The 25,843-nt window shown below is 33.1% G+C and overlaps 1 protein-coding gene across 5 annotated transcripts; it reads left to right on the top strand.

Annotated features, from left to right (window-relative positions):
* The first annotated feature begins 488 nt into the window (after window positions 1-488).
* On the top strand, window positions 489-25,843 carry LOC125074225. 5 transcript variants are annotated; one of them, XM_047685496.1, is made up of 15 exons: window positions 489-644; window positions 3,053-3,142; window positions 3,286-3,418; window positions 4,536-4,641; window positions 6,131-6,216; window positions 7,443-7,588; window positions 10,217-10,349; window positions 15,646-15,772; window positions 16,840-16,907; window positions 17,523-17,643; window positions 18,295-18,410; window positions 18,850-19,041; window positions 21,025-21,170; window positions 24,692-24,821; window positions 25,746-25,843. In XM_047685496.1, the coding sequence occupies exons 2-15, from the start codon at window positions 3,137-3,139 to the stop codon at window positions 25,808-25,810; spliced, it is 1,575 nt and encodes a 524-aa protein (XP_047541452.1). In that variant the 5' UTR covers window positions 489-644; window positions 3,053-3,136; the 3' UTR covers window positions 25,811-25,843. The 5 variants fall into 5 exon arrangements, with proteins under 5 accessions (XP_047541452.1, XP_047541451.1, XP_047541454.1 ...); XM_047685495.1 differs by having other exon boundaries at window positions 3,053-3,159; XM_047685498.1 differs by lacking the exon at window positions 3,053-3,142 and having other exon boundaries at window positions 3,292-3,418.

Raw genomic sequence — 25,843 nt, 5'->3', positions numbered from 1 at the left:
ATTTTTCATAAGAAAATTATTATTATTATTTTAATTATTCTAGAGTGGAGACCGCGTCTCGGCAAACGTAGTGTAGGACGTCCTCAGGCACGGTGGAGTGGCGATTTGCGCAAGACGGCTGGCAGGAACTGGATGCGAGTTGCCGAAGAAAGACCACAGTGGCGTGCATTTGGAGAGGCCTATGTTCAGCAGTGGACGAATACGGGCTGATGATAATGATGATGTACTTTAAAATTTAACAAACGACTGCTCCGTTATATTAAGAAATTAATTTATACCCAGTGTTACCCGGGATGATGTAAGGATTCAAATGTACACCAAGTACGTTCAGGTATTAAACGATTACGAGAACTACAAGGTTTATTGTAATGTCAGCTAACTGAAGTTAGTTCCAAAGTAATGTAACTAACTTCACTTCTGTGGACTGAAGTGTTTGAGTGCGAGCGAGATGGAAATACGCATGAGTTTTAATTATACAAATGGTTGAATTATGTTATTGTTGATTACGAATCGAACTACGAATAGTTTACATTTGTTATATTATTTTTGGAGAAAATACTATGAAGTGATTGTTAAGATTTTTATTAAATGAAAAAGGAACAAAACTCGACAGCCACTCCAAATAAACGTTACCATAACTAATTGTAAGTACGTTATTATTATTTTGTTTCGACTGTCTCGTAGCTTCGATCAAGTCGACTGGCAAGTTGATGTATAAACAAATTAAATACTACAAATTACAATTAGATAATTTTAATGATATATTTAGTCTACGTTTAACTCTAATATTATTAATTTATTGCATTCGATCAAATTTTATATGCATTTAATAAAAATAAAATAATTTCTATATGCAAAGGAGCCATTCATTTATTACGTAAGACTATTTTTGCTTGCCGACCCACTCCCCCCTGTTAAAGAATGTAAATGTTTCAGATAATCAATTTTTTGAAATTAATTAACTTTGCGAATTTTTTGATCTTACGTAAGAACTATCGAGACTCCTTCCCAGCCTCTTGTAAGATAACATAAGACATGGTCGACCCTCCTCCCCCCTAAATCGTCTTACGTAATAAATGAATGGCCCCAAAGATTTGACCAGTTACGTATGTTATTGAAATCCAGTGAGAATATCAATAAAATAGTACCTATAAGAAACCGGATAAGGGCGAAATTCTTAAAAACTTAAGCCCAATTATAAACACTTCTTATTAATCCTAAAATAAATTTAATAATAGTAATATGGCACGTTATTATATATATATATTAGCCTATATGTATCGACTTTTTTTATATACAAAGTTTAAGTTTTTTTTGTATGTTTGTTGTCCATGGATTCCTACACCATACATCCGATTGTGATGAATTGTTGGGCGAATTGCTCGATAAAGGTAACTAATTACCTATTAATAAGAAGTACATAACGAAGACAGACCTAATATTTCATCACGGTAGCACGCGAAAGCGATCCGTGGCGCCCGCTGAAAAGACAGAGAGGGTACCGCTGGTTTTTAGTGGGTATTCCGGTGTACTAGGGCGCACTAGGATGATCACTGTCTGTCTTACTGTCTTTACCATATGATATGACGGGTGCCCCGAAGAACCCCCTCCCCCCAACAATTTCCTTCACAAGTTTGTGCTCACGTTGAGTGCTATGTATATATGAAATAACAAACATATTTATCGAAAAAGGCTATTGACGATAGACGATATTAAAACTAGAAAGACGTGCTCTTCATGACAGGAATAGATATAAGTACTATAAAATAGCCATAAGATTGTACAACCAATCAGATTCCTACGGATTTATGAAAATTACCGCACCGTTTATTTGAAACTGTACTTAAGGCCTGGCCATAAGCGAATTATTTGTACATGGTAGTAAATATCTACCAAAATAGCCTCAAATTCAAGGATGCCCAAGGGTCCAGCATAGCTTGAGACGGCTCTGCTGATCACGCGCAAGTCTATCTTAAAACAAGATACAATTAATCTATTTCGAAACTCTTTTTGCGTCATATAAACGATCTGATACGTTGCTTTTTAAGAAATATAAATATTCTTACATATTATTACATCAGGACATAAAATCTTGTGAACTAAGATTTTATGTCCTTCGTACGAGATATATTGAGATCAATATCTTTGTTATCTATGTTTATACTACGTGGTAGCACTTTACTTGGTGGCAGGGCTTTGTGCAAGCCCGTCTGGGTAGGTACCACCCACTCATCAGATATTCTACCGCCAAATAGCAGTACTCAGTATAGTTGTATTCCGGGACAGTATAGTTGTATACAGGTACAAGGGACGTAACATCTTAGTTCCCAAGGTTGGTGGTGCATTGGTGATGTAAGGAATGGTTAATATTTCTTACAAAACCATTGTCGATGGGCGGCGGTGACCACTTGCCATCAGGTGGCCCATTTGCTCGTCCACCTACCGATACCATAAAAAAAAACTACGTCAATTGATTAAGTTTCTGTGAAAACATACAATTTTGTGAGGCATCCAAAAAGGATCAATTTTAAGTCCTGTTTTATTTCTTATATACATCAATGACCTTTTTACATTTGGGTTAGCTTATTCTACCGTTAAGGAGTACTGATTTCTATTTTTGTGTTCCAATACAAAGTGCGAGTAAGACAGGAGGGACATAGCCTCATAGTATTAGTAGTGCATTGGTGAAACAAGGAATATATTTCTTAGGGAGCTAATGTCTATTGGCGGTGATAGCAACTTACCATCGAAAAACCTATTTGCCCGCCTGCCATTGTTATAATTTTAAATCAGTGATACCTTCATATAGAATTTTATCTTATAGACAATACAAAACTGCTTGCTTATAAATGCTTATTTAAATAAAATATCAGTCTATAAATTTTCTACTGATCTAGCTCTAGAAGAGCTTAGCTTAGATATATATGTAGTAAATTTCCAAAATCATCCAAGACAAGCAATTTCCTCTCGACGTTATTCTACACCGGAATTAATTGTAAACACAAAGTAAGCATATATCTGAATTTCATTTAGCAACAAATCAAATTTTCAGATTAACTTAAGACGTTTCAACAACTGAACCATCTGGGCACTTTGAATAAAGCATATTTTCACTGAAACAAAATGTCCGCTCCCCATGAAACTAATGCAATCAGGATCGTGAGAATATTATATTTAAATAAATGTTGTAATAATTTTATAATAACACGGAGTGGAACTGTTATGTCAATATTTAACCTTTCAATAATACATGTAGGTTACGTAATTAATGGCAAACGCTTTCAGAAACAGAATCCATATCGAAGTACGATCGATAGCAAGCGCAGTGAGGTCGTCGGAATGAAGAACATTTTCAAAAATATAATATTCTTAATATCAGTTGTTGTTTCTGAGGCCAGCTACAATGAACAGTATAGAGGTATTTTGTTTTAAATTAAATTTATTCATTTACATAAAGATTATTAACATTAAGTCCTTATATATACAAATGTGAATTAGAAATTGTTACTGTATGAATCATGACCGCTTGGAATGTTGGCACGAATGCTAGCAGCATTTCCCCGTTGAATCGCAATTCCGATCCTCTGGGCGAAAATAGTAGTATAATATTTTTCATTTTTAATTCAATATAGATTTAAAATAAGGCCTTGAAATAATTTGATGTACAAAACCGTATAATAATGATGATGTCCGGAGCGATTATTGTCACGGCGGCTATTCTCAAAGAAGACCAGCCAGACAGACAAAAGAGGGCTATAACTGGTTAAAAATATGTAATTGTCCACGGAATCTTTGAAATTCTAAACATAGCTATCTAGAAGTAAGGTTCTGGGTAGCTTTCCAGTAATACGCCTTTAGAGTATTAAAAGACATGTTATATGTTTACTAGTTGAGAGAATCATGTAGGAGCATTTTCCATCACGCTGCCCACGCTGATGGAAACATGTGCAGCAGGTTTCTTCACGATAACTCATAACCGTCGAACACGAGTTGTATCATAAATCCCATGTTAACTTGATTTCACAAAGTCAATACATCATCGATGGGGCGCGGTTAAAAGTCATTGATAAATAAGGCATATTACTGAATACAAGATTAAATTAATGATAAAAAAGCGTGGATTTGGTGTTTGTTGATTTCTATCAGGATATATACGATCTCTGTGGTCGAGTAGTTTGTCTCGGGTTCGATTCTCGGCAGAGTCGATGTAGAAAAAGTTCATTAGTTATCTATGTTTTCTAGGGTCTGGGTGTTTGTGGTACCGTCGTTACTTCTGATTTTCCATGACACAAGTGCTTTAGCTACTTACATTGGGATCAGTGTAATGTATGTGATGCTGTCCAATATTCCAATTTAATTGTACTTTATTGACATGTAACTAAAAAGGTGGAAAAGAGTAACTACTGAGTTTCCTGCAGGGTCCTCTCAGTGGAGTCTATTTTTGATCTTGTAGATAGAGCCACGTCTTTTGCCCAGTCGTGACACGTTCACGGGCAGTTATTTCTTACATTATATAAAAATATATGTACTTTCAGTTCCGTATGCAGCGACAGATCGATGGGAAACGTACATTTTCAACGATAAAGAATATTTAATACAAAATTTACCAGTGAACTGGGAGAATGCAAAGATTCTATGCCGGTGAGTATATATCATGTGAGAAATTGGTATTAATTAAAAATAAAACGATATTTAGTTGGTTCTCTTAAAACATTTATTTACATATGAATTATGAACATGATGTTTTTTTTATGTAATAGGTAGGCAGACCGGCAAATGGGCCATCTGATGTTAAGTGGTCACCACCGCCCATCCCAGAAATATTAATCTCTTACTTCGCCAATGCGCCACCAAACTTGGGAACTAAGATGTTATGTCCCTTGTGCCTGTAGTCACACCGGCTTGATTGATACTTGGCGTGACACTTACCAACATGGCCCATATGTTCGTCCGCCAAACTATATATATATAAAAATTAAAAAAACGTTCATCCGAAATACGTATCCCCGGGCAACCGTCAGCATGCGTCGCCATTTTTTATTTATTTTTTTATTTCAAAAGGTGTCCGAGTGAGTATGGGACGATAGCTAAACATAAAAATTCGGTTACGGTCTCATTTTGAAGAGCTCAAGCCTATGTGTAGAAAATGTAAAGAGTTCGTTGTTACATAGTTGGCAAACGAGCAGGCTTCTAGGCTTTTTAGCCTATAATACCACATTATTCATAAAATATACTAGAACTAACCTATATCAGTGGTCCCCCGGAAATTTGACAAACGTTTTGCAAGGGAGTACAGATTATAGAGTACTGCCTAAGACCTCCTATATTTCGGATTTTTTTTACAAAAGAGCACCTGTAAATCGACAAATTACAGATCCAATGATAAGATTCTCTATTTTATACTCTGAAGTACCAATCATATTGTAAAAATTAAAAAAAAGAAAATTGAGCCCGGAAAAAGTTACTGACAGACAGACTCCAATTCTTACTAAACTAATTTATACTATTTGACATTAAAAAAATCCAAATGTAAATAAGTAACTCACAGCTTACATTGAAATTAAATCAAAACAAAACCTGTCATAGGTCTTGAAGTTCATTAAAGAATATTTTGAATAAACGGGAAGTTTCGCGGGCGACCCACTAGTTTATAAATTAATAATACTTGACAATCAACCGAGCGTTGCTGACTGACGGTTGTCAGTATACGCCGCCATTTTGAATCAAGATCGTTGGTGCGGTGAATGTTGACGTCTTGCCCGGTGCACATGCTGATTAAAAAAAAAATATATCGTAACTTTTACACGAATGCGAATTTTTTTTTTTTGGAATAACTCTGTGGATTCTGAATAAAATAAAAATAAATTGAGGTCATTTAGAATCTTTACTTTGAATAAAAAGCTCCTACTGTGTAATAATGAAATTGTTCCTTTGTCTTCTTTCGTCTTTTTACATTTTATAATTTTATACGATTACGTCATTATTTAACGCATGTATTGTTTTGAATGCCGGCTCTGCACTGGAAATAGTGCATTTACTCATTAACATTATGGCTGACAGAGCAATGTTCTCCGTGCGGAACTTGTTAGGAAATTAAAAAAAAATACTGTTGTAAGTTTGTTTTTTTCAGTGGTCACCACAACGGAACGTTAGCCGTGTTAGATACGAGAGAAAAAGCTGAATTTATGGCTGAAGCATTATCCGAACTACAGTTTTGTGAGTTTATTATTAGCGTACTTAACATGGACACAAAAATCTGTCTATATTAATATTATAAATGCGAAAGTAACTCTGTCTGTCTGTTGCTCTTCCACAGCCAAACCACTGAACCGAATTTGATGAAATTTGTTATGAATTAAGCCTGAAGTCCAAGGTAATGACATGACAATGACATAGGCTTATTTTTTAATGCCTTAAATTTGACCGGAAAATATTTTCAGTTTCAGCTAATTTGATTCGATTTTTTTATGGTACACGGTCCATTTTTAAGTGAGTTACCGTATAATACCACACTATTTATAAAATATACTAGAACTAATCTAATGTACGTACAGTGGACCCCTAATCCGACAAACGTTTCCAGGGCTGTACAGATTATAGAATACTTAGTCTTAGACCTCCTATATTCCTCCTATAGTATAGGATTTTTTACAAAAGAGTACCTGCAAAGCGACTCATTACAAATCCAATGATAAGTGTTATACTCTGAAGTACCAATCATACTTCATTAACTTATTTAACCAACATGACTGTGTTTTTAGATGTTGAATAAGAGTTTCTTGCCGGTTTCTCTCGGTAGAATCTACATTCCGAACCGGTGGTAGCTTCACTTAATATATTTTGTTAAATGACGATTCAAAAGTGCTTGTAAAAGCCTACTTGAATAAAGTGTAGGTATTATGATTTTTTGATTATCACATGTAGTCAAATACAAACTAACAAAATATCGTACAAATTGTAACCTGTTCAATCATGAATTATTTACATTAGCGAAGATTGACAAAAAAATATTCAATAATAATAGATATGTCGGTTTACAGGGGATGCCGGATTAGCCAGGCGCTGGATACCGGGAGTCCACTGTACTATCGTTTTTCATTTAAAGTAGATTAACCATTTTTGTTCAATACCTGATAAAATACACGTCATGGAAACGTTTCAAAGTCAAAGTCAAAAATCTTTATTCAATATAGAAGTGTTTACACTTGCTTATTGATTGTCAAAAATCTACCACCGGTTCGGAATTTAGCACCTCAGACCTGAGAAGAACCGGCGAAAGAAACTCAGCGGGATATATTTTTTTATTTTTTTTTAACCATTTTCCATGTACAATGATAATTATATTTTAGTTATTTGAAACAGCCTGGAGGCGATCATTACATTCCCAAGGTGTGCAGTCAAATAAAAAGTCAAAGTTTGCCAAGAACATTGTAAAATTTCAGCAATAGAATCTATATGGGTTGGAGCGAGACGTGATTCAGCTGAAGACCCTGAAGGTTACCGATGGAGTCATGGCGTGGAGTTAAGGAGGACGGCTGGTGACGTCCTACCGAATGAAAATGATGAAATTACAAAACACTATCCAATGGTAAGTATATATTTCTCTGGACGACATTCATATCTGAGAGACAATTAAGAGGTCATGGTTCAGTCTTGTTGCTTGCTGGTATAGTGTGGTAGATAGTGTGGTATAGTTCCGTTTAGTGTGGGCAGATTAAACTTCAGCAGACCAATCTGCTCGCCATGGTTGCCAATACTGGCGTTTTCTTGCTGTGGTAAAAGTGTGAAGAGGGATCAGGAGAAAGCCAAGAAGAAACAGGGGTGAAGCAGTAAAAATATACTGAATTAATATAAATCTCTTTTCCATGACTATAGTTTGACAAGAGACTAACACTCTATCTCTGAATTTGGATTAATTTACATTTAGGAACTAATATTCAGCTCAATTAGCGTTTGTCCACAGGCTAGACGTTTAGCTTTCTGCGTCTATTTCGTTACAGCTTTCACGGATATCAGGCATAAAGTAACGACCACTGATGACCACTGGTGTTCATCCCTGTTCCGCCGCGTTCAGCGCTGTACGTCATACGCCTCAACAAGTCGCGACTTGCACAGAGTGATACATTTAGATTACCATTATGACGTAATCACTTCGCACTCAAATGACGTACAGACGGACGTGGTTACTTGAAGTAATTGTTTTATTATGTAAAACTTTTCAGCGTTTCGTTATGACGATATTTCAAAATCTTACGATGCGGACCTAATAGATGCAAAACTATAATTATATACATAATCAAAATCGTTTAACTATATTATACGCATGTAATTAGGTCCTTTATGTAAATTTTTCTCGGTTTTTTTTTTTAATGTGTAAAACTGTTTATTGGTCTTGCGTCATATTTGCTTATGCCCTAATTTAATTTTATATTCATTAGTCATTTGATGTCTTTTTTTTTGTTTTTTGTACATACTAAATAAATGTTCCAAAATCTTATCTCCCGTTTCAAAGTTCATAGATTAAATTAGATAAAATATAGTAGTGGTTAAAACTATATTTGAAACCTGAATAAATGTAGAATATTGTTTAGCGCTTAGATATAAGGTTCGAAGCGAAATTCAACGAAAATAATATTACGTACTTTTGAGAAAATTGCCTTTCAATCGTTTACGCTCGTGTTGCCCGCGATAATAGGATGTGCGCTTTTCAGACGAAATATTTAACGTACTTTCCATTTTTATCCAACAGCAACACTACTAAAGGTACTTTAATGCTCAGCGGTGGCCTTACCCATTGCGAGGCTCCGGGAGGTAGGTATGTGATTCAAAAGTAGGTCTGGTTGTTTGGTTTGGGTTATTTGTTATGTTTGACAAGTGATAGTAAAGTTATACAAATAAAAAAAAATTGTGTACTTTTAAAATATTTTACATTTAAATAATTACAAAGTTAAAAAATAAAGAAAATATATATTTTTTTTAAATTGATGTTTTTGTCGTCTTTCTTAGACTTAAATCTTTTAGTTTTAGTTCTCGGCCCATGCTTAAATTAATAATAATTTAAGCATGGGCCGAGAACTATGCGACTAAAAAACTGATCTTCAATATTTTATGTTCTGAATTAATGAATTAGTTAGCTAAATTTATTTTAATTTACTGTTATTTTATAACCTTAATAAATAATTACTCAATCATCGAATTAAATCAAAAACAAAAGTTTTAAATAAAAAATCTATTTCAATTTTGCTTGGAGGCCGCCGCTGTTAATGCTTTTTATAAGGTGGTAAGACTAGCCCTTCTCAAAGGTTCCACGTGACAATCATTTATTCTACTGCTAAACTTGGCTACTTAGTATAATTGTGTTGCGGTTTGAACGGTTAAATTAAAGGCACAAGGGACATAACATCTTAGTTCCCGAAGTTAATAGCACATTGGCGATATAAGGAATTGTTAATATATCTTACAGCGGGCGGCCCATTTCCCTGATTTACGGTCTTCTAAGTTCTACGTGTATTTATATGGTCAACCCATACAAGGTGTATCTGTGTATATATAAATATACTGATTTATTTTTCTTTATATTAATCATTAACATAAATAGCCTGTAAATTTCCCACTACTGGGCTAAGGCCTACTCTCCCTTTGAGGAGAAGGCATGGAGCATATTCCACCACGCTGCTCCAATGCGGTTTGGTGGATACACATATGACAGAATTTAGTTGAAATTAGCCACATGCAGGTTTCCTCACGATGTTTTCCTTCACCGCCGAGCACGAGATGAATTATAAACACAAATTAAGCACATGAAAACTCAGTGGTGCTTGCCTGGGTTTGAACCTGTAATCATCGGTTAAGATTCACGCGTTGTAACCACTGGGCCATCTCGGCTCCTTCTTTATGTTACAGATAGAAATCAACTGAAATCAACTGACGTCCAGTTGATTTCAGTTATGAAACTGACAAATCGGTGTACGAAATCCGTAGATAGTTAAAAAGCATTTTTTTTTATGCCGTTGACCCGTCCTTACTTTTCCGCCCAGCGAAGTGATAGGTATAACAGTTTATTAACTGTGATACCTATCACTAGGCATACATCCCTAATCGCCCGTAGCTTCGATCAACTTTTAGGGATTGGTTGTCAGCTGTTGGGCAAACCTGCCATGTTGTTTTTTAATTTTTTTTAATAAAAAATGGTTAATATTATTTTTTTATATTTTAGTGGTTAAATCGAACCCATGTCCCAGTACCGGAAGGGGGAGCGGATTGCGTTGCGGTAGAGAGGGTCCATCATGACAAGCCTGTGTTCCTCGACTTACCATGTCATTTGGAGAGACCATTCGCCTGTGAAAGAGGTAGAGAGTATTTTCATTATTTTATTTCATCAGAAAGTCAATTATTACTGTCATCTTATATATATACAGCGACTTGATGGTATGAGCCCATAGACAGCCCATGGCCAATGGCGCTGTAAGAAATATTAAACATTTTTTACACAGCTAATACGTCACCAACCTTGGGAAGATGTTATGTTCCTTGTGCTTCAAGCCGAAACACAACGTTATTGAGTACTATTGATTGGCAGTAGAATATCTGATTAGTTGGACTTACCCAAACGGGCTTGCACAAACCCAACAAGTGAATTTTAATTCATACTAAATTAAAAATATTAAAATTGAACGCTCTAAACGTTAACAATTCTACAATGTTATTGATTAAAACTATATCGTAACAGAGAAACTTTAGAATTAATTAACTTGGCTGTATGCACAATGAAATTGGACCTTACTCATTATTGAAAAGACGAAAACGTACAAGAAATTTCAAATTTCGAACAGTTACCTCCATTTTCTTTTTTATCAATAACACTAAGGCTCATGAATAGCTACCAAAATATGTACAAGGCGCAAATTTCAAATTTCGAACAGCTAGCTCCTTCTAATTTCCTTTTCTTTTTTATTAATAACAATAAGGCACACGAATAAAGATAAAAGGTCAATTCTACTAAAAAATTGTGATTTTGTCGCAATCGAATCGAAATTGAATCGTTGCCTTTCTATTCTACTAACACAACAATCAGTTGCGGTTCGATCGAAATTGGATCGGAATATAATTAGGATCGTATCGTATTCGATATAAATAAGCTAAATTGATCCTCAGCTACGATTAAGATTAGGTTTATTTATATGAGGAATGGTCGAAGTTGGAGCGGATTAGAATCTGGAACGAACTATAACCGTTATACGTTAGTAGAATTTGCCTCCCAAACTTTTTCCTAGTGCCTAGGTCCTTCCTTGGAGTTCAAGCTTCCTTCATATCAAATTTCATCAAATTCGGTTAAGCAGTATCGTTGTGAAAGAGGAGTAGACAGATAGGGTAATTGTTGGAATATACAAAAATTCAAGCCTCTATACATAAAAGATTTCTCTTTCATTATATTATTCAATCTTTCACTCATTCACATTCGCTCACCACTCATTCAATCAACGAACAGCTTTACTTGATTATTTAATATTCATTATTAAAAACATTGTCAAACAGTGCAGACGTGTCTTATTATACCTACCCCATTTCCCTTCAGGTTATGGGCCCAGGTCATGTTTAAAGTTGTTTAAATAATTAAAATTAATAGTAAAAGTGTTACTCAAAATGGATTCGCGAAGTAAAAGAAATATACAACAATTTAACGGTGATCGCTATAGTACTTGGAAGTTTCGTATAAGGTCACTACTAGAAGAAATGCAGTTATTGCCTGTTATTGACGAAGAACCACCACCAATACCAGATAATGAGTGGATTAAGAAGAATATGCTAGCAAAAGATCACGAAGTCAAACTGAAGAATACCACGACGACAGAACTCAAAGTTTTACATACATCAACGAATAAATTCAAATCGCAGAACAAAATTGGATTCGATAAAAGGAAATCATATAATTATTATAAAAAGAAGTCATACGCCGGAAATTCATCATATAAAATTTCAAAATTATATTGTGATTATTGTGGACGACGAAATCATATGAAGAAGGATTGTCGATTTTTCAAAAAGTTACAACAAAATGGAGGTAGTAGCGGCAGTAAAACAGCAGCTGCGAGCGCTTTGCAAATCAGAAACGATAACGAGGACAGTTTCGCATTTATGTTTTCAACGTGTAAGTTGTCAAATTCTTATAAATATCATATTAATAATATTGTTTTCATTTTAGATTCGGGTGCAACTGACCACGTTGTAAATAGTAAGGAATTATTTTCTTCCTACTCAGAGTTCACAATACCGATTAAAATTGGTATAGCTAAGAACAATGAAAGCATTCAAGCGTTTGGTAAAGGTACAATAAATGTCACTACTAATTTAGGTTTTCAAGGGGCGATTAATAATGTATTATATGCGCCGGACGTGCCATGTAATTTAATATCTGTATATCGTATTCAACAAGGAGGTATGGTTGTTATATTTAAAAATAACAGTGTTTATATTAACAATAGTATCAAGTGTTTAGTATCGAGTGTTATCAGTAATAATTTATTTAAATTAGTTTTTCAAGTGCATACGCGATCTCAACATAATTTAAATTTGTCTCAAACTTCTACATCTTACGAACTATGGCATAAGCGTCTAGGTCACTTAAACAAAAATAAATTTAACATTCTAAAAAACTTAATTGATGATAGTTACCTAATTAATGATATTATGCCTAATGATACATTATGTGAGTCTTGCATACTTGGTAAACAGTCGCGGTTGCCCTTTGCAAAATCAAAAGATAAATCAGTCAGAAATAGGCCACTTTTTATAGTTCATTCCGATATTTGTGGTCCTATTACACCACCTACATTTGATGATAAAAATTATTTTATTACTTTTATTGACGATTTTACTCATTATACAGTAACGTATTTGATGCATTCTAAATCTGAAGCATATAAATGTATGAAAGACTACGTAACAAAATGTGAAAATTTATTTAATTCTAAAGTTGTTAATTTATATTGCGATAATGGCCGAGAGTACCTTTCAAACGAATTCAAAGAATTTTGTGTTGACAAAGGGATAATGTATCATTTAACGGTTCCTTACACCCCACAACAAAATGGTGTATCAGAAAGAATGAATCGTACATTAACCGAAATGGCTCGAACATTGGTTACAAGTGCGAAATTAAATAAAATATTTTGGGGTGAAGCTGTTTTAACAGCTACTTATTTAATTAACATACTACCCACTAAAACTCTGATAAATAAAACACCATACGAAATGTGGCATGGTAAAAGGCCGAAAATAAATCATTTAAAAATGTTTGGATCTACTGCATACGTTCATAACAAAGCTAGAAAAACTAAATTTGATGAGAAATCTTTCAAGTCAATATTGATCGGTTACGATGCAAACGGTTATAGATTATTCAATATCGAAAATAATCAAGTTTTTATAGCTCGCGATGTTATTTTTGACGAGTTAAACTTTGAAAAATCACGCCCTACACGTAGCAGTAGTGACAACATTGAAACCCTTTCAAAATTTAGTAAGCCCGAAATTGATTCGGCAAAGCTAAAAATAGATCAACAACAAGATTCTTTTAATGACAATTCGTTGGACGGTTCATCGAATACCACTAATTTAAGACGTAGCGAAAGAATTCGAGAATTACCCCCAAAGAATTATAAGCAAATGCACGATCCTGATTTATTTTTATCTCTTTTTAATGATACGCAATCTTTACCTACATCATATACGAATATTTTCGATAGGCACGATTCTGATAAGTGGTTGAACGCTATACAGGATGAAATTGAGTCGCTTCGAAGCAACCAAACGTGGACATTAGTTATTAGACCGAAAAATGTTAATATTATAAGTTGCAAGTGGGTATTTACAATTAAAAATAATGAATTTGGTGAACCTACACGTTATAAAGCTCGGTTGGTTGCTCGAGGTTTCACTCAAGAGTATTTACAAGACTATCACGAAACGTTCGCACCAGTGGCTCGGATAACTACTTTTAGATTTATATTAGCACTGGCAAATCAGTTTGATTTACATTTACACCACATGGACGTTAAAACCGCGTTTCTAAATGGTATATTGAAAGAAAATATTTATATGGAAGTACCGGAAGGTATTTTAGCAAGTAATAACCAGGTTTGTAAATTGAATAAAACATTATATGGCCTAAAGCAGTCGTCCAGGTGTTGGTATGCACGGTTCGATCTCATTCTCAAGGAAATGGGTTTTAAGAACTCTGAATTAGATCCTTGTCTGTACATATTAGATAAAAATTGTATAGATAAAAACGTGTATATAGTTCTGTACGTTGATGATTTAATTATTACTACTAAAAATAGTAATTTATTACAAGCGTTTAAAAACAGTTTAATGCAAAAATTTCAAATGACTGATTTGAAGGACTTAAAACTATTTCTTGGTATTAGAATACTAATACAATTTCTTTAGATCAAACAACATATTTGCAAAATGTTCTAAATAAATTTTCTATGAAAGATTGTAATCCATCGAATTCACCTTTTCCTTCTAAAATCAATTTTGTAGCTTTAAATTCAGACACTCACTATGATGCACCTTGTAAAAATGTTATAGGATGCCTTATGTATTCAATGCTTTGCACAAGGCCAGATATTTGTGCTTGTATTAATATATTAAGTAGATATCAATCTAAAAATAACGAAGAGTTGTGGAAATATTTAAAACATCTCTTACGATACATTAAAGGTACAATTAATTTAAAATTAGTTTATAAAAAATCTGAATATAAAGAGATAATAAGTGGGTATGCAGATTCCGACTGGGGAGGTGACGAGAACGACAGAAAAAGTACAACTGGCTATTTGTTTAAGGCCTTTAATAATTGTACAATTTCGTGGACCACACGAAAACAAAATACTGTCGCCGTCTCTTCAACGGAAGCTGAATACATGGCTCTCTTTGAGGCTGTGAGAGAAGCAGTCTGGATAAGGTCATTGTTAAATAGTATTTCTATACAAATAACAGAGCCTATTGTAATATTTGAAGACAATAATAGTTGTATATGTATTGCCAATAACCCCACAAATCACAAAAAATCTAAGCACATAGATATAAAATATCATTTTATTAGGGAACAAATCGCTAATCAAATAATAAAGCTAGAACCTATTTCCACAGGAAATCAACTAGCTGACATGTTCACAAAAGCGATACCCTCCAAGAGATTTATAGAATTAAGAAAGAATTTAAATTTGTTTTGAAAAATAATTCATGTTTTGTGTTAATCAAGTAAATGAAGGAATGAGTTTATTTAATAAATAAAACTATGGTTTATGTAACTAAATAGTTAGTATTTTATTTGTAAAAATGAGTAATGAAAGAAATTATGTTATGGTATTGTTATATTATATTAACTTGTATTTTTGAGGGGGACTGTTGGAATATACAAAAATTCAAGCCTCTATACATAAAAGATTTCTCTTTCATTATATTATTCAATCTTTCACTCATTCACATTCGCTCACCACTCATTCAATCAACGAACAGCTTTACTTGATTATTTAATATTCATTATTAAAAACATTGTCAAACAGTGCAGACGTGTCTTATTATACCTACCCCATTTCCCTTCAGTAATCATTAATGTTAAAATCTTGTTACTTATAGACGCTCGAATAGAAGTGAGAGTCCAGAACTTGAAGACGGTAAGGTGTCGTACCGGCCTCTACCACCTGTTTGACGGTCGGATGGACTGGCACCAAGCGGCTGCGTACTGTGTCATGAAGAAAATGTCGTGAGTACAAAATATTTAAAATATAATTTGTAAATATCACTGCACGTGTCGACGAAGGTTATAATTAAACTCAAATATTAAACTGACAAGGACTATATTTCTAGAAATACAATTAGGTAACTTCCAAAATGTCCGCACGCTTCCCGCGCTTGCTCCCCAACCGCTGTTTTTAATGCCGCGCCCCACCGAGCGGCCACCAGTGTGACCAGTTGATAAAAAAAAAATGAAATTTAGGATAATTATTAGAAAACCTTACATATTATTAATCTTATATATAAATAACGTAAACAGATTGTCCCAGTGTTTATGGGAACATAGCTGCACATAAAAATCGGTTATGGTCTCATTTTGAAGAGCTCCAACCGTAGATGTGCAGAAAAATGGAGAAGATTCTTCATTGCAATTTACTAAATGGTTACATTTTAACAAATAATTAATTTTAGAGAGCGGAAAAATGTTACTGTCCGGTTAGAGGTTACGGTAGATATAAGAAAAAAAATGAAAAACGTAAACAAAATAAAAGTAAATTGTTATCGACAAACTCCAATCCCAACAGCACTAATGTATACTATTTGATATTAAAAAAATCATTTAAAAAATGTTTCATGATTTTGGCGCGCACTATGAAATTAAATCAAAACAAAACCTGTCATAGGTTTCGAAATTCCTAAAAAATCTTTTGAACAACCGCGAAGTTTCGCGGGAGACCCTCTAGTAAACCACAAACATAAAATACAGATGTAATACTAAAAATAGAAACAAAAATATGGAATGTAGAGGTAGGGAGGTAGACCTTTGTGTATAAAAAGAGTTCCTCAAAATGTATGAAATTATACTCATTCGAGTAAAATTAAAGGGGATAGTCATAACATAAGGAGCAATTTCTTTTTAAACGAATACTAGCACTACCCCATTACGGAACTATAAGGAATTACTAATACTCCATTTAAGCTTAAAGCTTGATCCTGCGATTTTATACATAACCAGATGTCCCTTAAGCCATTGCGCTATTGACACTTCAAGACAAGTAATTCTTTGAATGAAATATATGATTTATTTTTATACAGGTTGGCCAACATCTCGACGATGAAGTGTTTGAAGAAATTGGGTCTAACGATGCTGAAATCAAGACCGAGTGAGTCAAAATTATATATTTACTACGAGTGTTCGGTCAGCGATTCGAAACTTTATGGCATAAATTTAAAAAAAAAACAAGATATCAACTGTTGCTTCTCAATATATATTCTGTAATGTTATGTATTTACGGATAAATATTAATGGTGTTGTAATAAAATGTAATACCCATAATATTGGTACAAGGAAAAAAGTCAAACTACAGGCAACAGGAGTCAAAATGCCTTGGTTGCAAATTAAAAAAAAAAAAACTTCACGAATGAGGAATATGTTGATTCTGTTTTAACTTTGTTAAAAAATATAATGAAATATGATTAAACAAGAACTTTAAATTAATTTTTTGTTACTTTAAAGACACCTATATACTAGCTACCCGTTTCGACTTCATATGGGTACAAATTGAGTATATCTACAACTTTTATATTGAACAACGAACATAAAAAGAAATAATGGAAATTCTCGGTTTTTCTCCAATATAATACGCATGTATTATACACATAAACCTTCCACTTTAAATCCTCTGTTTATTGATAAAAACTGCATTGAAATCTAATGCGTAGTTTAAAAGATCTAAGCGTACAATTTTTTTATATATAATTTTTTTTTATTTCACTAGGTATCGAAAGTGCATGGGTAGGAGCCAAAGGTTCATTGGGACATTGGACTTGGACGGATACTGGATTAAGCATATTCAATCCGGGACTCTTTAGCGACGCCCAACCTTGGCCGCCACTGAGGTTTTTGATATTACCATTTTATTATACATATTATGTTTTTATTAAATTACTTATATACCTAATTATATGATATATATTAAATACTATTCAATGGAATTTCTTATATATAAGAGTTATTTAGGATAAATGATACTAGATGTAGAGTTGAATAGTGATAATGTCGACCTGACAGAAGTTGGCAATAGCGGCCAATCTGGACCGCCAATGTTTGGGGGTCATTATTATATAACCTAGTATATTTTTTTTCGTCAAGTACACGTATGAAACCTTATGGAGGGGCTTGGGTAAATGTAGCACATGTCATCCAACGCATGCAGGTTTCCTTCACGATGTTTTCCTTCAACTCAAAACGAGCACATGAACGTTCAAAAGTAGATGCACGTGTTTAGACAATTTATCCATCTCGAGTCTAAAATAAATTGCAATACGTATTTTAAACGTTTTTTTTTTTTTTATGTTAGTCATATTTAAATAAGTAGATATTCCTCATATGAGGAAAGGGGTTATATTAACATTAGTTTTATTTGTCGTATGCAATTATAAATTAATATTACAAAATGGTCATTCTTAATATAAACATTCGTTCGTTCAATTTAAATTGATTCAGTTTTTTCATTCACTCATTCCTTATTGTATTTGATTATTTCACAGAGACAGAACATCAATTAAACAAAGCGGTTGTCTTCAAGTCGACAGACACGCGACACGGACTCCAGTGTTTTTAGAAGCGCGCTGCGAGAGAAAAACGCAGTTTATTTGCTACGAAGGTAACGAATTTTTCATTTGTTCTTTCTTGGTTAGAAAAATAAGATTACCGACACAAGACATTAACACTTAACTTTTATGGTTAGCGACGCAATTATATCGTGAGGAAAAGTTATATTTTGTACAGTGCCAGTGTCTATGTGGGGTTGTGATACTTCGCTAGACAGCCTAAAAAAGTCCGTGATAAGACACACAAAAAAAAATTGTGATGCCATAATTATATGTAGCGTTAACTTTTTAACGATTATCGGCACAAGTAAATATGTGTTCAGTTTTATTAAATATCATTTTTATGTTTTGTCGTTAAAGGTACCTTGTAATGAATGCCGTAAAACGGTATACCTGTATTTGTAACATTATTACAATATTAAAAGCCATTTAAAAAAACGAAATTAATTATTTGCAGTATGTTCTTTTAAGCATTTTTTTCGTACTTTTCAGGTTTACCGACATTAAAAACAGCACTAGCGACACCTAGTGACGACAATTATTACTACATTCTCGTAAGACAACTATTTTATTGGCAACATGCTTTTGAGAATTGTCAAAAGATGAATGGATCCCTCGCCAGCATTGATAGTAACGATATTATGATACAATTGTTACTAGCGATGGGAGAAAATAAGGATGAACGTAAGTTATGAAAATCTTGTTTAGCGCCATCTAGTGTTGAATAGAAACATGAATTTAAAGTTTTCTAATAATTAATTAAATAAATTTATTAATAATAACCATAATTTCTTTATATATATCAGACTCGACTTTGCACGGGTATAATAAGGATCTACATATTTTTTTTGTGTTATACTGTACATCTCTATTGGTCGGCATATTCGACAACTCCAATAATCGTCGTAATATTTACTACATACGCATTGATTCACATATATGTGTATTAGAATAAAGGCTGTATGCCTACAGCCTAAAACTACTAAACACGCATATACCATTAATATATATATATAATATGTATAATATACTAGTCAACTTAAACTGTATGTACGATTTGGTAATTTTTGGGTTTATTGCGTAGAGATACGACAGGAGGACTTAATATTTTAATGTATGATATAATGAATGGTGATAGTGATTAAGAGCCGAGATGGCCTAGTGGTTAGAACTCGTACATCTTAAACGATGATTTCGGGTTCAAACCCAGGCAACACAACTGAATTTTCACGTACGTAATTTGTGTTTATAATTCATCTCGTGCTCGGCGGTGAAGGAAAACATCGTGAGGAAACTTGCATGTGTCTAATTTCAACGAAATTCTGCCTCACTTGTATTCCACCAACTCGGATTGGAGCAGCGTGGTGCTCCAAACCTTCTCCTAAAAGGGAGAGGAGGTCTTAGCCCAGCAGTGGGAAATTGACAGGATGTTAATGTAATGTTATGTAATGATAGTCATTATGAAATGGACAATAAGAATAATTAATATTGAACAAAAATAATCTTTAACGAAACCTTCGTATCAGTTATCTACTAGGTTATACAGTTCTCCTTACTCGTACATATGATGCAAGCAAAACATGTATGCAGCGATATCTCATCGCAAGTCGCAACGCTGAAAGAAGTTTTTATTGTGTATTATAAATCATAAACTTAAAACGGTTCTTGCTTTTTAACCGACGTTAGAACCAACCGTATGCTCGAATGTGTGATTATCAAATGATACACGATCATTACTTTTAGTACAGAATTTTATGTATAAATTAATTGAATTTATAAAAAATAACATTTTTTTTTTTTTAAATGAAGTTACATAAATACTCTTTTTTATTTAAGTCTAAGCGCACGTCGCATAAATACATGTTTTGTCTAACTCTAAAGCTAATTATTCTTTACTTGGAGTTAGGGCTATGTGCAAGCTCGTCTGGGTAGTCAAAGTCAACGTCAAAGTCAAAGTCAAAAATCTTTATTCAATATAGAAGTGTATACACTTGCTTATTGATTGTCAAAAATCTACCACCGGTTCGGAATTTAGCACCTCGGACCTGAGAAGAACCGGCGAAAGAAACTCAGCGGGATATTTTTTTTTTTTTAACCATTTTCCGTGTACAATGAAAATTATATTTTAGTTATTTGAAACAACACTCATCATATATTCTACCATCAAGCACCAATATTTTGTATATTTGTGTTCCGGTTTGAAGGGTGACTGAGCCGGTAGAACAGGCACAAAGGACTGAAGGAATAAGGAATGGTCAAAATTTCTTAGATCGTTAACGTCCAAGGGCGGTGGTGACTACTTACCACTGGGTGGCCCATTTGCGTGTCCCAAATAAATATAAAAAAAAAAACATATTATGTTATGTAAACGATTAATGTTGTTTCAAAACCAAAATATACTTTATTCAAGTATGCTTTTATAAGCACTTTTGAATCGTCATTTAACAAACTATATTAAGTGAAGCTGCCACCGGTTCGAAATGCGAGAAGAACCGGCAAGAAACTCAGTAGTTACTCTTTTTCAACATTTAAAAATACAAAGTCATGTTACTTAAATACAGTGATATACCTATGTTTATAATATATATCCTGCCTGGAAGTCAACAAGTATTTAACAAAGAATCTAATTAAAAGTTATATGTATTTATTCATTTTTCATTATTTTAGCTGTGGAACATATTTGGATATCCGGTCGCCTGAACATGACGAAAGATATCGCTAGTGATGCGATCACGTATTCGTGGTATAATCCCGCTAATAACAAAAGGATACTGGACCCTAAAAGTTTTGGTGATTCTTCGATAGGATTGTATGTAAGTTAGATAATTTCAATACACTTTTTTAATGAAGGTTCGTAGCGATTTTCACCAAACGCAATTATAGTCAGAGTTGTACTTATAGTCATTTTACAAGACTGCTTTATAAAATATGACGTTCTTATCGTTTTGGATTAAGAATTTATTCTTTGAACAATATTTAAATTTTATTCCTTCTTTTCTAACGACTATTAGTCTTCTAAAGTCTTACTTTCATCAAAATCGGGCTGTCTTTTTTTTATTAGAAAACCGTTACCGAATTTGTGAACTAATTTTTAAATATATTTTTCTGTGTACATCTGGCAGCATTTATGTACCTCCCTTTGGGTATAGTTTAAATCACATCCCGCGCGTTAAAACTAATCTTGGATCCCAGTCTCCCGTGGTGCAATTGGCAAGATTTTGTAATGGGTTTCATAGACTGGAAACCTGGTCCTAGACGAGATTATTTACCTGACAATAATACCAAAAATTTAGGATATATTTTAGAAGATTTCATGGCATTAAATAATTTTTTACAATACAATAATGTTAAAAATAGCAATAATAGAACTCTAGACTTAGTTTTCGGAAATTTTCCAGGTATTACGGTTAATAATAGCCCACACATACTAACAAGGGTTGACCCGCACCATCCACCTTTGGAAATTAATTTAAAATTTTTCGAACCTTGTATGTTAACTGAAAAACCTTTTGCTACTCATAATTTTAAAAAAGCTAACTATGAGCTTGTAAATGCGAAACTCAAAGCTATTAATTGGGAATCGGAATTTCGATCAGCTGCCGACAATGTGGATGATATGGTGTCTATTTTTTACAATGTATTAAATTTAATTATCAATAATAATGTACCTAAAACTAAACTTAGAAATCGAAAATATCCTGCTTGGTACTCCTTAGCTTTATTGAAGATTATAGCCGAAAAAGAGAAAACTAGATTAAAATATAAAAAGTATGGTAATCCTAGAGACGCTTTACAACTCCAAATGTTAAATTCCCGTATTACAAGAGTATCAAGTAGTTGTTATACTAGTTATAGGGAAGGTGTTGAGGGAACCGTTACTAAAAATCCGTAAAAATTTTGGTCTGGTCGTGGGAGCTCTTCTAATATTCCAAAAGAAATGAGGAAGTCTGATTGCAAAAATATTGCTAAAACTGGCGAAGAAATATGCAATCTTTTTAAATTAAAATTTGAATCCATTTTTACTCAAGATAAGACTATCAAAAATACCAACATATTTTCTTCACATAATACATATCCCCAATTTTCTCTAAGCTCTGTATACTTTAGTGAACGTTCCATTCATAAAATTTTAAAATCAATTGATCCTTGTAAAGGAGCTGGCCCTGATGGAATACCTTCCATATTCATTAAAAAAACTCACAACAATCTAACTTTGCCACTAAAATTAATTTTTGAAACTTCGTTTAAGACCGGGGTATTTCCGTCAGTATGGAAAATAGCTAATGTTATTCCTATTTATAAAAAAGGTGATAAAGACTTAGTCGATAATTACAGACCGATATCCATACTAAATCATTTTGCTAAAGTATTTGAATTCATTATTTGTCAATCATTATCAAAATATAGCTCAAAAGTTATCTCAACAAAACAACACGGTTTCTGTAAAAATAAATCTACTATTAGCAATCTTGTAAGTTATGTTACAGATATCTCCAATTGCGTTGATAGCGGTATTCAGGTAGACTCCATCTACACAGACTTTACTAACGCTTTTGACAAAGTTGATCACTTAATTTTGTTACGCAAGCTAAAATATTATGGAATACACGGGGAGCTACTGCAATGGTTAGAATCTTACTTAAAAGACAGACTGCAACAAGTAGTAGTCAAAGGTTATAATTCACAGACTTATACTGCATATTCGGGCGTTCCGCAAGGTTCCCATCTTGGTCCTATACTATTTCTGTTTTTTATAAATGACATTACGGACTACATAAATCACAGTGAGTGTTTAATATTTGCTGATGATCTAAAGCTGTATAGGCCTATTGAAACTGTTAATGATACAGTACTACTGCAGCAAGATTTGAGTGCTGTGCAAACTTGGTGTATTCATAATAAAATGGTACTAAATATTAATAAATGTCAGCATATCAAATTTAGTAAAAAAAAGAAAAACTTCATACCATCAACTTACTACATAGATAATCAATTAATATCCGAAGTTGAAAAGTTACGAGATTTAGGTGTAATTATAGATAAAAGAATTCAATTAAAAGATCACATAGATACAATCGTAAAAAAATGCTTGAAAATGATAGGATTTATTAAAAGAACATGTCATGATTTTAAAAACGTAAATGCCATTCTAACTTTATATTTTTCACTAAGCCGTAGTATTATTGAATATGCTTCACCTGCATGGAATCCAACTTATAAAATTCACATTAATCGCCTTGAAAGAATTCAAAAAGGATTTACAAAGTTTTTGGCATATAAAGATAGAAGCTGTCCATATCGCGCAGACTATAATACACGACTGAAACACTTCAAACTTGCCACATTGGAGAAACGTAGGTGCAATCATGACTTAATGTTTCTGCATAAATTAATCCATGGTTCAATAGACTCGCAAAAATTACTTTCACAAATCTATATAAATGTCCCAAGAACGATTCCGCGTCACCCAATACAAAACACCTTCGCTATTCCTAGATTCCGTACAAATGTAGGAAAGTTTTCGCCTATTATCCGATATATGAGTCGTTACAATTATATCACTTCTCATGAGATTGATATATTTAGCCATAACAGCAATAGTTTTAAGAAAAAATTAGACTGTTTGCTCAATTTGTGTCAAGAGTTTTTGCTTTTATTTCTTTTAATTTGGAGTAATTTATTATTGTATTGGTTTCCTTTTTGTTACTTCATATCTTTCATATTTTTGTTGTTATTTTAAAGATTTATTAATGTAAGAGTGTAATGTTTTGTTATTTGATGTGTAAAATGTAAACGCCTGTAGTGATGTATCACACCGTACAAGAATGTATTTCTTACTTTTTCTTAAATATTTTGTGAATATGCCGATGGTGTTTCGAAAATTAATAAATAAAAATAAATAAATTTCCAAAAAGTTGCCAGGTCTGGACCCATTTTGTGATTCGTTTCATGTATTCAAACGAAAAGTTGTCGACTATTTTTTTTTTTTCTTCTCTAAGTTAATTAGTTTTCCTAAGTTTATGTAGTGATGTTTTTTGTTTTTATTTTGTGATTTTTGCGTAATGTTTTTGTTTTATTTTTGAATTAATGTGTGGACTTTTTAATTGTACACTGTTTGTAGTTTGTATATGTTATGTGCACTTGTCATTGACGTACATATCTGATATTTTAATATAGTCGCTTTGGCTGTAAATGTTTAATATGTATGTTGTAAGTGTGCTTGTTTAAATATAAAAAAAAAAAAATCTGAAGATGTATTATTAAATATTTAATACACCTTTTACAAATTTAACAGGGATCCATTTTTGAGCTATAGGTCATTTTTTGTCACTAGATGCCGCCGTGGCTGGATGGAGATTTCACCATGGATAGTTCCTGTTTGAATCTTGATAGACAAGACCACTTGAATGGTTTAGTTTACGGATTGCCTTGTGACACACCACAGTATTCAGTATGTATGATAGGTGGGTTTACAAATTATCTAAATTAAATATATATTAAAATTTATTTTTCATGTTGAATCTTGTTTGTACGTGCACTGATTTTAATCCCATATTAATTTTTATTGGTGTTAGACATTATTCAATTTTTGTTTCAGCATTTTTTATAGTAGTATTTTTAATGCATTAGCATTAGCAGTCTGTAAATTTTCCCACTGCTGGGTTAAAGGCTTCCTCTCCCTTTGAGGAGAAGGTTTGGATCATATTCCACCACGCTGCTCCAATGCGTGTGACAGAATTTCGTTGAAATTAGACACGTGCAGGTTTCCTCACGATGTTTTTCTTCACCGCCGAGTATGAGAGGAATTATAAACACAAATTAAGCACATGAAAATTCAGTGGTGCCTGCCTGGGTTTGAACCCGAAATCATCGGTTAAGATGCACGCGTTGTAACCACTGGGCCATCTCGGCTCTATTTTTAATGTGATTTTTTTTAAACAAATAATATTATAATGTCGATATAATAAGTGGCTGAAGTGAGAGACTCCTTTGCCAGTTTGTCATTTTGAAATAATTAAAAAATATAATCATATTATATTATGCATGTTATATGTAGTAGTATTTTTAAATGTTTTTTTTTTAAAGAAATAGTATTATAATATCGATAATAAGTGTCTGAAGTGAGACTCCTTTGCCAGTTTTACATTTTGAAATTATTAAAAAATATAATCGTATCATATTATGCATGTCTATGTCAATACAAATATAACTTATCAAATTGATTCAAACCTTAACCTATAATGTTGTTGCTGACGACGTCTAGTAATTTATAATTATACAATACTAGCATGTCACTGCAGGCTGAGTATAAGCTAGTTCATGTATTGAAATGATATAATATAAATGTTGTATTTAATGTATAACCTAAAATTTATATTTAATTTCAGAGAAATCTTCATCAAAAGTACATCAATCGAGTGAGAGTTTAAGTGACAGCTCGGAACCTCAATAACATTAATATTTAAACAACATTCACAGATAAGAA

This window comes from Vanessa atalanta, chromosome 27 (genome assembly GCF_905147765.1).
Source record: "Vanessa atalanta chromosome 27, ilVanAtal1.2, whole genome shotgun sequence".
Taxonomy (NCBI): domain Eukaryota; kingdom Metazoa; phylum Arthropoda; class Insecta; order Lepidoptera; family Nymphalidae; genus Vanessa; species Vanessa atalanta.
This window is presented reverse-complemented; position numbering and strand designations above follow the sequence as displayed.

Coding starts and splice junctions, on each gene's coding strand:
- LOC125074225 (XM_047685495.1), top strand. CDS start 3,124: ATGTCCGCTCCCCATGAAACTAATGCAATCAGGATC. Junction 3,419..4,535: donor CTACAATGAACAGTATAGAG/GTATTTTGTTTT, acceptor ATGTACTTTCAG/TTCCGTATGCAGCGACAGAT. Junction 6,217..7,442: donor ATTATCCGAACTACAGTTTT/GTGAGTTTATTA, acceptor GTAAAATTTCAG/CAATAGAATCTATATGGGTT.